This window comes from Orycteropus afer, unplaced genomic scaffold, assembly GCF_000298275.1.
Source record: "Orycteropus afer afer isolate SDZICR_OR568_19922 unplaced genomic scaffold, OryAfe1.0 scaffold00007, whole genome shotgun sequence".
Taxonomy (NCBI): domain Eukaryota; kingdom Metazoa; phylum Chordata; class Mammalia; order Tubulidentata; family Orycteropodidae; genus Orycteropus; species Orycteropus afer.
The window spans coordinates 18,353,806-18,371,390 of NW_006921594.1; the positions used below are offsets into that span (position 1 = coordinate 18,353,806).

The 17,585-nt window shown below is 39.9% G+C and overlaps 1 protein-coding gene across 1 annotated transcript in view; it reads left to right on the forward strand.

The window, feature by feature from the left end:
• Positions 1–17,585, forward strand: part of CCDC146 (coiled-coil domain containing 146) — a 155,985-nt gene that overhangs the window by 79,026 nt on the left and 59,374 nt on the right. The window contains exons 2-3 of the mRNA XM_007944658.1: positions 8,061–8,143; positions 11,534–11,743. Coding sequence (XP_007942849.1) covers positions 8,061–8,143; positions 11,534–11,743 — 293 coding nt within the window. The remainder of the gene's footprint in view (positions 1–8,060; positions 8,144–11,533; positions 11,744–17,585) is intronic.

Consider the following 17,585-nt stretch of genomic DNA (forward strand, 5'->3'; position numbering starts at 1 on the left):
CAAATGTCCAAACTACCATGCCACTCCATCATTTCAGACATTAACTCCTCCTCCTCCTCCTCCCAGTAATCTCCCCCATCTTAGGGTTCTGTATTTTGCTGTAACACCTCACAGAACTCACAGACTCCCAAGGGATCGTCTCACGTCATAGTGGTGGAGGCTGGCAGGCTGGCAAGTCCCAGGTCTGTGAGTGGGTCTGGAGGATCCTCCCAGTTCTCGGGGTTTGATGAACCTTGATCAGCAGATCAGATGATGGCTGCTGTCCCAAATCCAGGCATGAGATGAGGATGAGCCAAGGCACAGACCCAGAGCAAAAGGAGGGCGACCCTTCCCAGGAGATTCGTAGGTATACCCTCAAGGAAGCTAAGGGTGGTGATTTGAGTTATACCCTCCAGCAAGGCAGGACTCAAGATACATACCACCTGTGTTGCTCCAACAGCAATAACCCAAGTGGATGACTTTAACAATCAGCAGCTATTCAGTTGCTCAATGCAAATCCCACCAGAGAGCTGATTGCCAGTCATTATAGGGAACGACTACTACCAGCTGCCCAGCCAAATTGACACCCAACCTTAACTACCACACCACCCCAAACAGGCATGGATAGGATTTACAATACATCACTGAATGGAGGACAATGGATAGAAGGACCACATCAAGCAATTCACCACAGGGTGGCTCTATTTTAAGGCCAGGAACAGAGGTAGGCAGGGGCAGAGAGGTTAGGAACAACTAAGGGAGATAAACTTATCTGTCAGATTGTCATTCAGTGGTGGCTTACAGGTTGCTGTAAGTCTGGAGGCTATGCCACTGGTACTTCAAACACTAGCAGGGTCACCCATGGTGGACCGGTTGCAGTGTAGCTTCTGGGCTAAGACAGACTTGGAAGAAAGAAGAGGCTGTCCACTTCTCAAACAATTGGCCAATGAAAATCTTATGACTAGCAGTGAAACACTATCTGATATATTACTGGAAAACTTTATGAATAGCCCTGAAATATTGCACAATATAGTGCCAGAAGATGAGCCCATCAGGTCAGAAGGCAATCACAATTTGACTGGGGAAGAGCTGACTCCTCAGAGTAGAGATGACCCTAATGATATTGATAGACTAAAGCTTTTGGAACCTCCACCGGCTGACAGTACAAATAAAAATGAGTAGAAACAGATGCAAACATCAGAACATGGAATGTACAAAGTATGAATCTAGGAAAATTGGAAATTGTCAAAAATGAAATGGAACCCATAAAGATCAATATCCTAGGCATTACTGAGCTGAAATGCACTGGTTTTGGCCATTTTGAATCAGACAACCATGTAATCTACTATGCTGGGAATGACAAATGGAAGAGGAATGGTGTGGTATTCATCATCACAAAGACTGTTTCAAGATCTGTCCTGATGTATAACACTGTCAGTGACAGGATAATATCCATACACCTACAAGGAAGACCAGTTAATACTACTATTATTCAAATCTATGCACTAACCACCAAGCCAAAGATGAGGAAATTGAAGATTTCTACCGACTTATACAGTCTGAAATTGACTGAACATGCAATCAAGATGTGTTGATTATCACTGGTGATTGGAATGCAAAAGTTGGACACAAAGAAGAGTTACTAGTTGTTGGAAATAGGGCCTTCATGATAGAAATAACACTGGAAATTGCATGATAGAATTTTGCAAGACCAATGACTTATTCATTGCAAATACCTTTTTTCAACAACATAAGTGATGACTATACACATGGACTTCACCAGATGGAATACACAGGAATCAGATTGACTATATTTGTGGCAAGAGGCAATGGAAAAGTTCAATATCTTCAGACAAAAAAGGCCAGGTGCTGATTGTGGAACAGACCATCAACTGCTCATATGCAAGTTCAACTTGAAGTTGAAGACAATTAAAACAAGTCCACGAGAACCAAAGTATGACCTTGATTATATCCCTTCTGAATTTAGAGACCACTTAAAGAATGGATTTGATGCATTGAACACCAATGACCAAAAACCAGAGGAACTGTGGGATGACATCAAGAACATCATCCATGAAAAAGGAAGTAGTCATAAAAAGATGAGAAAAGAAGAAAAGATCAAAATGGATGTCAGAAGAGACTCTGAAACTTGCCCTTGAACAGAGAGTAGCTAAAGCAAGTGGAAGAAATTACAAGATAAAAGAGCTGAACAGATTTCAAAGAGCAGCTCGAGAAGACAAAGTCAATTATTATAATGAAATGTCCAAAGACTGGCAGTTAGAAAACCAAAAGGGAAGAACACACTCAGCATTTCTCAAGCTAAAAGAACTCAGGAAAATAATTAAGTCTCAAGTTGCAATACTGAAAGATTCTATGGGCAAAATATTGAATGATGCAGGAAACATCAAAAGAAGATGGAAGGAATAGACAGAGTCATTGTACCAAAAGAATTGGGCAATGTTCATCCATTTCAGGAGGTAGCATATGATCAAGAACCAATGGTATTGAAGAAAGAAGTCAAGCCTGAAGCAATTGGTGAAGAACAAGGCTCCAGAATTGACAGAATACCCACAATGGAGGCACTCACTGGGCCAAAAGATTTGGAAGACAGCTACCTAGCCAAGTGACTGGAAGAGATCCATATATGTAACCATTCCAAAGAAAGGTGATCCCACAGAATGTGGGAAGTATGAAAAAATATCACAAATATCACATGCAAGTAAAATCTTCCTGAAGATAATTCAAAAATGGTATATTGTAGCATGTTGACAGATAGCTTCCAAAAATGCAAGCTGGATTCAGAAAAAGATGTGGGATGAGGGATATCATTGCTGATGTCAGATGGATCTTAGCTGAAAGAAAAGAATACCAAAAAGATGTTTGCTTATGTTTTATTGACTATGCAAAAGCATCCTATTGTGTGGATCATAACAAATGATAGATAACATTGAGAAGAATGGGAATTCCAGAACACCTGATTGTATTCATGAGGAACCTGTACATAGACCAGGTGGCTGTAGTTCAAACAGAACAAGGGGATACTTCATGGTTTAAAATAAGAAAGTGTGTTAGACTGCATTCTCTAGAGAAACAAAAACCAGCAAAGCTTATATATATGTATAAAAAGAGAGAGAGAGAAATTAATCTTAGGAAAATGGCTCACAAACGTATAGAAGCCAGAAAGTCCAAAGTCCCTGGAGCAAACATCAGGCTGGAAGCTTTTCCTGGCTTCCGCAACTGCAGGGGCTGAGGAGCTCAAGGCTGGCAGGCAGTACACTGGCCGTTGACTCCAACGAATGACGAATCCAAGATCTCCAGGCCAAACTGTGGACTGCTCACTCATGGACAGTTGTAGGCAGCACAACAGAATCCCAATCCACAGAAGAATGTCTCTCTTCCCAAGATGTCCTTGGATATCCTGGAAGCAGACCACACCCCTATGGAAACTTCCCTTAAATAGATTGGCCACTCAGAACACAGTCATCCAATCCCATCATGGGAACAACCACACAGAACTGGGGTCCAGCCAAGTTGACACACAGCTCCAACTATCACAGGAAGAGAGTGTGTCAGGGTTGTATCCTTTCACCATACTTATTCAATCTGTATGCTAAACAATCTGAGAAACTGGACTAGATGAAGAAGAACATGGCATCATGATTGGAGAAAAGCTCATTAACAACCTGTGATATGCAGATGACACAACTTTGCTTGCTGAAAGTGAGGGTGACTTGAAGCAGTTACTGATTGCGATTGAAGACTACAGTCTATATTATGCATTGTACCTCAATATAAAGAAAACAAAAATCCTCACAACTGGTCCAATAAACAGCTTCACAATAGATGGAGAAAAGATGAAGTTGTCAAGGACTTCATATTACTTAGTTCTACAATCAACACCAATGAAAGCAGCAGTCAAGACATCAGATGACATATTGCATTGGGCAAACCTGCTGCAAAAGACTTCTGTCAAGTAATGAAAAGCAAAAATGTCTCCTTGAAGACTAAGGTGCACTTAACCCAAGCTATCATATTTTCAGTTGCCTCTTATGAATGAGAGCTGGACAGTAAATATAAGGAAAACCAAAGAGAGTTGATGATTTTGAGTTGTGGTGTTGGAGAAGAATGCTAATAGTACCATGGTCTGCTAAAATGACTAACAAATCTGTCCTGGAAGAAACGCAGCTGGAATGCTTCTTTGAAGGGAGAATGGCCAGACTTTGTCTTACCTACTTTGGTCATGTTGTCAGAAGGACCCATTCCCTGGAGAAGGTTATCATGCTTGGTAAAGTGGAGAGTCAATGAAGAAAGGGAAGGCCCTCAACAAGATGGATTGACACAGTGGCTGCAACGATGGACTCAGGTATAGCAAGGATCATGAGGCTGACATAGGACCAGGCAGCATTTCGTTCTGCTGTGCATAGGGTCGCTATGAGTCAGAGACAACTTGATGGCACCTAACAATAAAAATTGAGAAGTTACAACATAATCAAGCTACATGCTGTGGCACAATGATGAATATGCTATGGCACAAAAATGAAAATCAAAAACCAAGACCAAACTCACTGCCATCAAGTTAATTCCAACTTATAGCAACCCCATTTGGTTTCCAAGGCTGTAAATCTTTACAGAAACAGACAACCCTATCTGTCTTCTGCAAAGTGGCTGGTAGGTTTGGTGAATACAGCAGGATTCTTATAGTCAAAGAACACACAGCCTAATGGAGAAGACATATTTAAACATATATTGATAACAATGTATGATGTGTGCAACAACAGATACATCTAAAAGTACAGAAGCAGTACAAAGATGGCAGTACACTGCCTAGCGAAGTGTCATTTAAAAAATCCACAGGTGGTGACCCCTGAGATATTTTTAAAAGAAGAATAGAAGTCTTCTAAGTGAATAAAGTAGAGAAAAAAAAAAAAAAACTGCAGATAGGAAAATAGAACATGCAAAGACATAATATGCTTTGGGAACCATACATGACATGGTATGTTGTTGTGCTGTTGAGCTGGCTCCAACTCATAGTGACTCTATGTACAACAGAACAAAAACTGCCTGGTCATGCTCCAGCCTCACAATCCTTGCTGTCTGAGCCCGCCATTGGAGCCACTGTGTCAGTCCATCTCATTGAGGGTCTTTCCCCTTTTTGATGATGCTCCACTTCACCAAACATGACATCCTTCTCCAGGAAATGGTCCCTTCTGACAACATGACCAAAGTAGGTGAGACGAAGTCTGGCCATTCTTGCTTCTAAGCAGCATTCTGGCTGCACTTCTTCCAGGACAGATTTGTTGGTGCTTCTGGCAATCCATGATACTTTCAGTATTCTTCACCAAAACCACAACTCAAAAGCATCAACTCTTCTCCAGTCTTCCTTATTCATTGTCCACCTTTCACATGCATATTAGCTGATTGAAAATACCATGGCTTGAGTTAGGTGCACCTTACTCTTCAAAACAGGTCTTTGGCAGATTTGCCCAGTGCAATATGATATCTGATTTCTTGACTGCAGCTTCCACTGGTGTTGAGTGTGGATCCAAGTAATATGAAATCTTTAACAAGTTCAATCTTTTCTGCGTTTATTATGATGCTGCTTATTGGCCATTTGTGAGGATTTTAGCTTCCTTTATGTTGAGGTGTAATCCATAATGCAGACTGTAGTCTTTAATCTTCATCAGTAAGTGCTTCAAGTCATCTTTACTTCCAGAAAGCAAGGTTGTGTCATCTGCATATCACAGGTTGTTGATGCCTCTTCCTCCAATCGTGATGCCATGTTCTTCTTCTTCTAGTCCAGTTTCTCGGATTATTTACTCAACATATAGATTGAATAAGTATGGTGAAAGGATACAACCCTGATGTGCTCCCTTCCTGATTTTAAGCCATGCAGTATCCCCTTGTTCTGTTCGAATGACAGCCACCTGGTCTATGTACAGGTTCCTCTTGAGCACAATAAAGTATTCTGGAATTCCCATTCTTCTCAACGTTATCCATAATTTGTTATGATTCACACAGTTGAATGCTTTTGCATAGTCAATAAAACATAAATAAATATCGTTCTGGTATTCTTCGCTTTCCACAAAAATCCACCTGACATCAGCAATGATATCCCTCATTCCACATCTTCTTCTGAATCCACTTGCATTTCTGGAAGTCCCCTGTCAATATACTGCTGCAACCATTTTTTAATTATCTTCAGTAAGATTTTACTTGCATATGTGATATTAATGAATTGCTCAAAAATGTCCACATTTGTTGGATCACCTTTCTCTGGAAAGGGTATAAATATGGATATCTTTCTTTGGAAGGGGCACAAATATGGATCTCTTCCAGTCAATTAGCCAGGTAGCTATCTTCCAAGTTTCTTGGCATAGGCAAGTAAGTGCCTCCAGTGTGACAGATTTGTTGAAACATTTAAGTAGGTACTCCATCAATTCCTGGAACCTTATTTTTTGCCAGTTCCTTCACTGCAGCTTCACCTTCTTCCTTGAATACCATTGGTTCTTGATCATACACCACCTGCTGAAATAGATGAAAATCTATCTGTGCTGCTAAATTTGTGATAATTTGTTATGGCAGTTGTAGAAAACTACTACTATACCATATTATTGGTGGAAAACCACTACCATACCAATTGTATACCAATGATATGGTATGGTAGTAGTGGTAGTAGTAAACATGAATTTATTATCTTACACTTCTGTAGATCAGAAGTCCAACAGAGTCTCATTAGGCTAAAATCAAGGTGTAGACAGGGCTGCATTATATTCTAGAAATTCTGGGGAAGAATCCATTTCTTTACTTTTTCCAACTTCTAGAAGCTTCTCGTATTCCTTGGCTCATGGCCCCCTTCATATTCAAAGTCAGCAATGGTGGGTCAAAGGTTGAGTCTTTCTCATACTTCACATCTCTCCTCCTTCTTCTTCCATCTCCTCTCTCTAACCTAACCGGCAAAGAGTCTCTGCTTTTAAGGACTCACATGGTTAGGACATGTGGAAAATCCAGGTTAGTTTAATCATTACTGCCAAGTCCCTTTTGCCATGTAAAGTAATACATTCACATGTTCTAAGGTTCATGGACATCATGCGAAGTAGTTACGCTGCCTATCACAGGGAATACAATCGGTTGCTCACAGACACCCACACAAACACCTAATTGTTTCCTCATGCTGATCCCCTTCCAGAGAAGTTCACTTGGTAAAAGGTCTTACTGGGCTTTTACTTTCCTTGGAATGTCCTAGAATTTCAAATTTAGAAATTTTTTCCATATTATATATGTCACACATGAATAATGAACTCTTGTTAAATCTTTATCTCTAGAGTAAATATTTCCTTCCAGTCACAATTATCAACAAGGCAATTCAGAAACACAAGTATCTATTGTGAAGTCCTATTTGTGAACTTAAGACATTTTATCTAACATTTCATTGTGTATACTCTTGGACAATTTAAAATTGGACTTTATGTTAATTTCTTAGTGCATTTTTAAAACATGACAGATTTGGTTTTTATATTCATTTGTGTCATGTAGTATAAAAATGTAACCATTTTTTCCATGCTTCATTCTGTTAATGAGTGAAGCATTTTCCTCTACTAGAACAAGTCTGAAGTTTCTAACCAGAGATTAACCTGCTATTTGATAGTTACTTTTTGATGACTATCAACATTCAGATTTTGATTTTTTTTTTTTTAAAAAAAAAGGTAGAAATCCATTCTTCAGAATTTGGTCTTTTCTTTTTCTTTTTGAGAGAGGAGATTCTCTATCCAATCTAGCTAAAGTAACAGTGTCAAACTCTTTTTCTGAACATCTTTTTTTTTTTCTTTTTTTCAATTTATGTGCTATAGAAGTTCTTGGTCCTGAAAGGCAGCATTTACAGTGGATAGAAGGAGGCAGCACATAGGGAAAAGATTATATAAGATATCTGTGTAACCGCCTCAGAAACCCAAGGTGGGGGTCACTATGAATCGAATCGAAATGACTCGATGGCAGTGAGTTTGGTTTATCCATGTAACCATTTTATCTCCTGATTAATGCAGAAAATGTGATGGCTAATAGTGATCTTTTGTTTACTTTGCTAGCTACATGCTGTGGGAAAACTTCCTGCAACCAGAATGGCAGAGTTAAAAGCCAAGTATACCTTGCTGCATGATACCGTGATAAGGTATGCCCTTTACTAATGTGGGAACACTTTTATCATATTTACATTACTTTCTTGTGATGTATTCTTCTATATTTCTTGTATCCTCTCCAAAAGCATACCCTGAAGCAAGGATGTGAGTTCAAGTAGCTTGAGAAATGACACCAGAAAGTACAATGAGGGAGTGGAAAGTGAGACAGGGAAGAGAGGAATCCAACTGAAGATGTGTTAATCTGCAGGTTAACACTGTTTGACTGGGCAGTCTCACTGAAGACCCTCAGGGTGACTGTGTAGAACACACTTCAGAATTTCTGAACTGGGATATCGTTCCACCAGTCCATCCCTTATTGACTAAAGATTGCTCCTAGGTATATTAGCTCTTTTGAGCAGGCCACGAAAGCTCCTATGGCCACATAAACCCATGCAGGCAGATACAACAGTGTTGTAGTATGATAACTGTCCTCTGAAAATGCAGATGACCTCTAGAATGGACCAAGGGTATTTGTATGGGTACTAACATTATCTTCTATGGGACAGTCCTGCAGGATTCTTTTCTCCCCACCTCTCTTCACCACTCAGAGGTATAGAGTTAGATAACTCCAGCCTACCTCTGCTGAGACTTCTATTTTTACCTCTTACTTCTACCCCCCAGGAGCCTCAACTCAACCATGTTCCAATTAGACACATATCCAAAGAATATCTTCCTGAATAATCTAACAGTGTTTCCCGACCACCTGCTATGAGCCAGTGGTAATCGAGGGGGCAGGGACAAAAGAAAGTTCTGCTGCTATTGCTGATCACTCACAAGTCTTCTTCCTTTCCTCCACCTCCTTTCTCATGATATGCCCATAAAATGCTAGAAGACATAGCAATGAATAAAAACCTCCATTCTGCCATTTTCTAGCCACCTTCTCCCCAAATCCCCAACTCTTGCCCCTACTTCTTGTCTTGCCCAGAGTCAATTAGCTATTCTGAAAATAGAAGTAGAAAGGAAGAGTGAATGACTAGGGGAACAGCTAAGTTGAATCCCTTTGTGGACTTCACTTACACCCCACTCTATGCTTACGGGGATCTATCCAGGTTCCTAACAACCCTCAGAGCCCCTGGCCTTGGTTTCTCATTCCTCTTTCTCCCCATCTCCAAGTCAACTCCTTACACTCACTCCTTATTGAGATTCCATTCCCCGTGTTTGGTTCTGCCTGCCAGTGTGTACTCATTCTGAAGACTCAGAAACTTGGAGGCTTTGGATGGAAAGTCTGGGGTAATCTTTTTCAGCATACCTTACACTCTTAACTGGGAGAACACTCTATGCAGTTCTCAAGGAATCCCTCCAAGCCTCTTTGCAGATACAAAGATGACAGTGTTTCTCACCTCTGGATAGCTGTAGATCCAACAGAACCTTGCAAAGTCCTCTGATTTGACTTTCTCCTCCATGGCCCACAGCTCAGCCCCCTGGGCCCTACAGGGCAGATAGCAAACAGTGAGCAAGGCCATGGTGTTTTCCTGCTTCCAGGTTGCTTTGCAAAACCATTAAATTTCTTTATCACCCACATTTTGCCTCTTCTTGATCCCTTGGTTGCATCTCTTGCCATTTCCAACAGCCACTACTCTTTCTTACTCCTATTTCCTGGTGGATGGGAAAGGCATGAAGCAGTGGAGTCTCCATGGTTGCAGCTGGGTCAGAAGGAGGCAGAAAAAGTCTGGAAAAACTGAACTAAAACTGAATGGGTTTTCTACTGACACCTTGTTATGAGTTAGATTCCCTTATACTGACACTCTATTTCAAAAACATGTAGGTAAAGTGCTGTTTGTGTTCTGGCTGGGATCCTACTACCTTGCCTACTTCCCTTCTGTGAGAAAATAGGCACCGTGCCACATACTGATGCCTTACAATCCTATGGTTGAAGAGTGCCAACAATAAGGAGATTGGATAACTTTGGATATACAAAGGCATATTAACATTTAAGGAAATTGAATTGTGGGAGATAACTCCAGCTTTCATTAGTGGAAATTATCCATGTTGTCATTATAGTTGTGTTTGTTGCTGCTATTGGTACCTAGCATAGCTTCTGGAACACAGTATGTCCCAATAAATATTTCACTGGATGCCATTGAGCAAACAACTTACCTGAGAAAGTCGATGGAACTCATAACTTCAGTCAAGTAGGTTTGAGCGACTCATTAGGCATCTCCACAAATAAGCCAAAAACTGAAGGTCTTCTTGGTGAGGAAACTTGATAGGAAGAGTGGTACACTGTGTGTGTATTGGTGGTGGTGGTGGGGGGGATTGCTCTCGAAGAATGTGCTGGCTTCAAAATGGGAAATTGTAAGGATTCTGCTTCTGAACAAGACAGGTAGCTAACAGAGGGTAGTTGGGTTTAAAAAAAAAAAAAAATGAATCATATCCACTATAAGATTGGACTTAGTTTGCAATATTGGTGAGTAAGGTTTAGAAAATACTGAAGATTTCATCAAATCCAATTTCAATGTTCATCTGAATCTGCCTCTAGCCTGATGTTTAAAGGCCTCTTTCCCTGGATTGAGCCAAGATCATAGACTGCAATTGGGAATCTAGGAAGGCTTGCTACCGTGAATTCAACTCCAGCTTTAGCAAGATATTAAAATTTGGATTAAAAATCTGTAATTTATGTCCACACTTTTATAGAGGATTTTTTTCTTTCTTTCCAGTTTCCTAGTGATATGTCTTTAGAAAGATTTCTGTCTTTTCTTAACTTGCTAAGTGGGGTCAGAAGCTCTGGTGGCATAGTGCCTAAGGCGTTTTATGGCTAACCAGAAGACTGGTGGTTCAAACCCATCAGCCACTCCTCGGAAGGAAGATGGGGCAATCTACTTCTGTAGTGATACTGCCTTGGAAACCCAAGGAGGGGTCGCTATGAGTCGGATCCAACTTGATGTCAAAACATAAGAACACAACAACACAATCAGGTCAGGAGAATTCAAGAATTAGAAAGAGTCAAGGTTATTGAAGACAGATGGAAGAGGGACCCACTCTTTTCCTTATCACTGCACCCTGGAAGTCTTGTTGTGCTGTTGTCATGTTCAGGGTAGATCATCAGATTCATTCCTTCTCTATCATCTCCCATTGTCTTGATCTAGACGCCAGTGTTAGCACTTGTCACCTGGGATTCTAGCTAACTCTTTAAGTCAATATACCTTGCATCTCTGCTAGATTGTGAACTACTTGAGGCCAAGGACAGGAGTATATTTGCTTGTTGCACTGAGCACAGTGCTTGGCACAAAAATGTTCACTGGATTGAAATGAACCCAGGAAAGGAAGGGCCAGGGAGCAGCTGTGGACATGCTCCCTGCCCTCTTGACTATACCCGCACAGGAGCTAGTAAGGGTACTGAGGACTACACATCTCATTATGGGAATCGCTTTTTATTAACACAGCACACAAGAGTCAGAGGTCCAACTGCTGCAGGATGCCAAACGTTTCACGGAACAAATAGAACAGCAGAAGTTTCACCTGCAGCAAGCTGATGATTTTCCAGAGGCATTCAACACAGAGGTCTCCAAAATGAGAGAACAACTTCTCAAGTATCAAAATGAATATACTGCAGTGAAGGAAAGAGAGTATCATAATCAGTACAGATTGAACAGGTAAGCACACAAATGTCTCAAGCTCACTGAAGGCAGATTCGAGCAAAACTGTTTCCACGTAAGTAAAATGGGAAAAATTGGACTAAATTAGGAAGTTGAAGTACAGTGAGTATTGGATAGCAGTGTTAAGATGATTGTTTCCCTTAGTTCCTTTCTAAGAGCAATCTCTGAAAAGGAAGGCTACACACCTTCAAGAAAATAAGGCTCAGGTGACAGGGAGATGCTCTCGGGAAACAGAGGTCCCTGCTGTGTTTTCTCTGCGTTAGGAAAGTCACAAGCATTGGGAGCTGTGCCAAAGCGTCCACTCGAGAAAACAAGGGCTTGGCCCACACTCTGCCCTGACTGTGGCCCCATATCCTTTGCAAAACCAGATCACTTGTCTCCATGGTGATGTTTTTTCCACATTTCATGAATATATACTTTCCAAATACATGAGCTGGGGTTACCTCTGACTCACTCTGTCCTTCTACTCTAGGAACAGGGACCACATATTAGCCTTACTCTATTATTACTAACCTATTCCTTAGCAATTTGGAAGAAAGCTATATCCCTTTGGGAAACACTTTGTTTATCAAGTCGAGAAGGTGTCATTTAGTAAACTAAAGCAGAAGTGCATTGCTAAAGGGGCAAATGTCACTTCTAAAATCTGTAACATTAGCAAATCAGGGGAAAGGTATGCTCAGCAAGTCACATTATTTAGATTGAATTTAAAAATGACTGCAATGCAGGTTTTGTGTAGTGGCATGCTGTGTGCTATGTTCTTGGATACGAGAGAGAAAAGCCAACCATCTCTCTTGGAATTTGTTGCTATTTAAGGTGACAGAAGAACTTTCTCTAGCAATTTTAAGAATAGAGAAATTTTTTGATGGTCCAAATGCAATTCAACCTTATTGAGAGGTAAGCAAACCACTTGAATGACCTTACACAGAACTTGCAAGCCCTGTGTTTGGAATCTTCTCTTTGGGGCCTATTAATTCAAGAGAATTATACTCAGAGGATAGAAATCTGAGTTCCCTTTTGTCTTTCAATCTAAACTTGTTTCAGGCTCACCAGCAAGATCTATAAAAAGAAAGCTTAGCTATTTCTGTGCTCTGTAAGCACTCTTTCAGTTGAGAAAATAATGAAATTAAAACAATTGGTTGTTGTTCATTAGTGTTGAAAATATGAATGCTTGACATTTCCCTGAAAGGGTAAGAAGAACATAAGTCAGTTGATATTTAAATTGTTTAAAATTTCCAAGTAGTTCTGCCAAGGGGAGAACAAAAAACAGTACGATAGCCTTTTAGGTATAGACAGGCAAATTGTTCATTGAATGACTTGGGATAGGGAGAGGAAGATGTATAGTGACCTACAGTGAACAAGGACATTCAAAATGCACACTTACAGAAATATTTAGTATGTTTTTTTATTGTGATTTTTAATGTATGATACTTTTGTTTGAGCAGACTCCCTTGCATTCTCAAATATTAGAAGCTCAATGATTGATGAGCTTATTTTTCTAAAAAGAATGGTGGTACTAAAAGAAATACCAGGAAAGAATTGCGGGCAGTATATTTCATTGGTTTAACATACTTAGTCTTGCATTGCAGAAACATTCACCCCGAAACATTCACCCCCAGGAAAAAAGTACTGCAGATATTTCCATCCCCACATAAAAATAAAGAAACTAAGCTGGAGAGTGAAAGCTATTCATCCAAATATACAGATGATATCTGTCAGATCAGCACAACAAACTCTTATTTTACTCAGCTTCTAAATAACAGAAGCCCAAATAACTAGCATCCCCACTCCATCATCTTTAGGAGCATCTGAGTCATTGGCACTACTAAGCGTAAGATATTGTTCAAATACTCTAGAGAAAGTATCTCACTCTATAATTAAATGATTTTTCTCCTGCTTTCACATAATATATACTAATACATGCTAAAGGTAAGCATAATTATGTGGTGCTTAATAATTAAATATATCCTACAGTAGTTTCAGTTTTGAGGTGAGTATTCACTGATGACCTAAGGATAAATATCCAGTTCAGGAAAAAATATGTAAACTGTAAATAATATAATGTAATAAGTAAGTATATTATATAAAGTAATTAAATATTGTTGAAGAGCTTATTTTTGAAACAAAGTGGAAGAGATTATCTTTCTAAAGACTTTTTCTGAAAAGATTTTCCAGTATTCAATCTTTTCTTTTCCTTGACTCTGTTATCCTTATACACCCTATTTTGGGTTTCTCTCCTTGCTAATAATTCCTAAAATTTAGATGGAAAAATATAACCTCAGACAACAAAATCATCCATTAAATTGAATAAATTTAACTTCATAAAAATATTGTCTTTGTTGCATCTTATTATGGAGAAAAGAACAATTCTAGGTCCTCAGACCAGCATTTGGGAACCTACCCCTCCAACCCAACTATCCACCATTACTTGAGTCTCTTTACAGTGTTTAAGCAAAGTTAAGTCTATGCTTAAACATCTCCAGTGTCAAGGAACTCACCATCTTTCAAAGCAGTCCGTTCCAGCTTTGCCAATCTCTGACTCTTGGATTACTTGTATTGGTTCAGAAATCTACTTTCTTGCAACTTCCACCAATTTGTGCTGGCTCCCTTTATGGTGATTGATACCTCTTGCACATGTCAGCAACATCAGGCTTCCTGCATTGTATCTTTAACCACAAGTCCTTAAAACCAAAGCCTATCGTGGCATGGTTTCAGTTGTTATTGTTGTTGTTAGGTGCCATTGAGTTGGCTCCAACTCATAGTGACCCTATGTACAACAGAACAAAACACTGCCTGGTCCTGCACCAGCCCCACAATCCTAGCTATATTTGAGCCCATCGTTGCAGTCACTGTATCAATCCATCTTGTTGAGGATCCTTTTTCATTGACCCTCCACTTTACCAAGCATGATACCCTTCTCCAGGGAATGGTCCCTTCTGACAAAATGACCAAAGTAGGTGAGATGATCTTAGTGCAGGTAAGAAATTAATCTAGAAGAGTTTTGATACTGAAGCATCCCTTATTCAGGAAAGTGGGAATATGTCAGACAGGTTTAAGTTTTAATGTACGTTTAAAAGATTAGGAGTTAATATGTATCAAGAAGCATACACACAGAGGTGAAGACAAAACGGTGTCCTGATAGCACAATCCACCAATTCTTTCATCAACAAAATCTGAAAATCTGAGTGAAACTGATTCAAATACTGATCCTGGAATTCTGAGCATCAATGAGAAAATAAAGAATTAGATTGAGTGCCGATTGAGAAGGAAAATGTATGAAGATTAGTGACTGAGGAGAGAGAATAGGCTGGACTGTCTGAATACAGACATAGGCACTGATGATGGGGGAAGGGCAGAAAACTTCATAGCAATAACTACAGCAATAATGACACAATGTGGACAGATCAGGAGGAATTCAAGAAGGAGGATATAGTCAGCCATTTCTACTTCACCAACCACCTCAACCAATGTACAAGCACCACTATCAACCCATACACCACTTAATCAACAAAAGACAATGATCAAAACCTGTTCATCCCAACTAAAACTCCTCTTCACATCAAACACAGACCCAAATCTTCATTCTCATCAATTATTCCACCAATCTAGAGACAGCTGGAGAGCATCTCAAAGATAGCTGCCAAGTTAACAACAAAAGGAACACATCTACCCTACTCATCCAGATATATTGGCGGGGGGTGGGGGGTAACACAACAAATGAAAACAACTACTTCAAAATGTCTTGGAGACAACAGACAACTTCCATTCAAATAACAAGATAGTGGAAGCACGTGACCAAAATAAAGAAGTAGGGATTCTCCCTGTGGAAGAATAGGTAATAGAATTACCTGAGAAGGAATCCAAGAGAGATACATATAGGATCTTCTAAGAACTCATGGAAACTATAAACAGTAGCAAGGAAAGACTGCTAATACTCTTGAAGGATTAATGAAAATCATACAGGAACAAAATGACAAAATAATAGACAATTAGAAATGATACAAAAACAATTAGATATCCAGAAGTTGAACACAAAAATTATAGAGATAGATAACATTTTTATTTTGTTGGAAGGACAAAAAAAGTAGAATCAAATTGGCTGAAGAATGCAAATCCTGGCTAGAAGACAAATCCCTTGACACCAGTTTGTATGAGGAAAAATCAGGAAAAAAAAAAAATCAAGAGAAATGAAGAAAACCTAAGAGTTATTTGGGATGATATCAAAAGAAATAACATACACTTGATAGGGATTCCAGAATAAGAACCAAAACCAAACTCACTGCCATTGAGTCAAATCCAACTCATAGTGACCCCTCCTTGGGTTTCTGAGGCAGTGTCTCTATGGAAGTAGATTTCCCAGTCTTCTTTCTGAGGAGTGGCTGGTGAATTTGAACTGCCAGCCTTCTGGTTAGCAGTCAGATGCCTTAGGCACTACGCCACCAGAGCTCCCAGAACAGAAGGAAGCAAAAAAAAAAAAAACCACTGACAAAATTGTTTAAGACTTACTAACAGAAAACCTCCCCAATATTATGAAAGATGAAAAGATATCCATCCAAAAAACCTAGTGAACCCCATACAGGATAGGCCTCAAGAGAAAGTCAAGACATATCATAATCAAACTTTCCAAAACCAAAGACATAAAAAGACTCTTGAGTGCAGCTTGGGAAAAACAAAATGTTACCTACAGAGGGCAACCAATAAGACTAAGTTCTGATTTCTCAGCAGAAACCATTCAGACAAGAAGGCAATGGGAGTATATATACAAAATCTTGAAGGAAAAAATTACCAACATATCCAGCAAAACTGTTCCTCAAATATGATGGTAAAATTTGGACATTCTGGATAAACTAAAATTAAGAGAATTTGTAAAAACCAGATCAACCTACAAGAAATGCTAAAAGGAATCCTTCTGCAAAAAAGGGCATGAAGACCACATCTTCTGACCTCCTCCAACCTCACAAGGGAGAAACAGAATCACCATCAACAGCCCACAGCTTAATCCTGTGAGGCCAGACATACCACCACCCTCCAGCCTTTTTACCAATTCTGACACCAACTATCCCTCCCATAACACTCATTACTTCTCTGCTGGGTTCTATAATTTGTTGCAATGGCCACACAGAACTCACAGGCAATATTCTTGATTGTAGGGTTTATTAGGGAAATAATAGGCTACAGTTCAGATTCAGGAACACTCTCAGGATACAATTCTTTGATCAGGACAGTCTCTCCTATGGTATGGCCTCAGGCATGCCTCTCTGGCTCTTGCCTCTCGTCCTGGCCTCTGCTCTGCTTGGGCAAGTGTTACAGAGCTTTTTTAGCTCTGCTAATAGGTACACCTATGTGCACCCCACTCCACTAATAAGCCTACTGCCCAAAAGCATTCAACTGTCTTGCTCTGTGGGCTACCAAGCCTACAGTTCTATCTCATGCCTCTTAGTTCCTCAGATGGTCATCTTTGCTGGTCAACTCTGCCATCTTTCTGCCGGGAGGTCCAGCACAGGGATCTCCAGTCCAAGGATGTGCTGTACTCCACCTCCAGTTCTTCTCCCTTTCTATGATATCCCCCTTTCTATGTCTACGAACATAACAACAACAACAAATGTCTAGGAAGGCTCATTTTAAGCCTAGCAGAATGACAAAAATAAACAATCCCTACATTAGAGTTCTATATACCTTATTTGCATGGTCCCACTCAGTAATCTTATGGGAGTCACAGAGAAGGGTTAGAAAAGCCATACCACAGTACAGACAACAAATATGAACCCTTTTGCATATACAGTACTGAGTTGTCAGTGAAAGCAAACATGGGTATAGGGACGGATAGATGGGTGAACAAGCT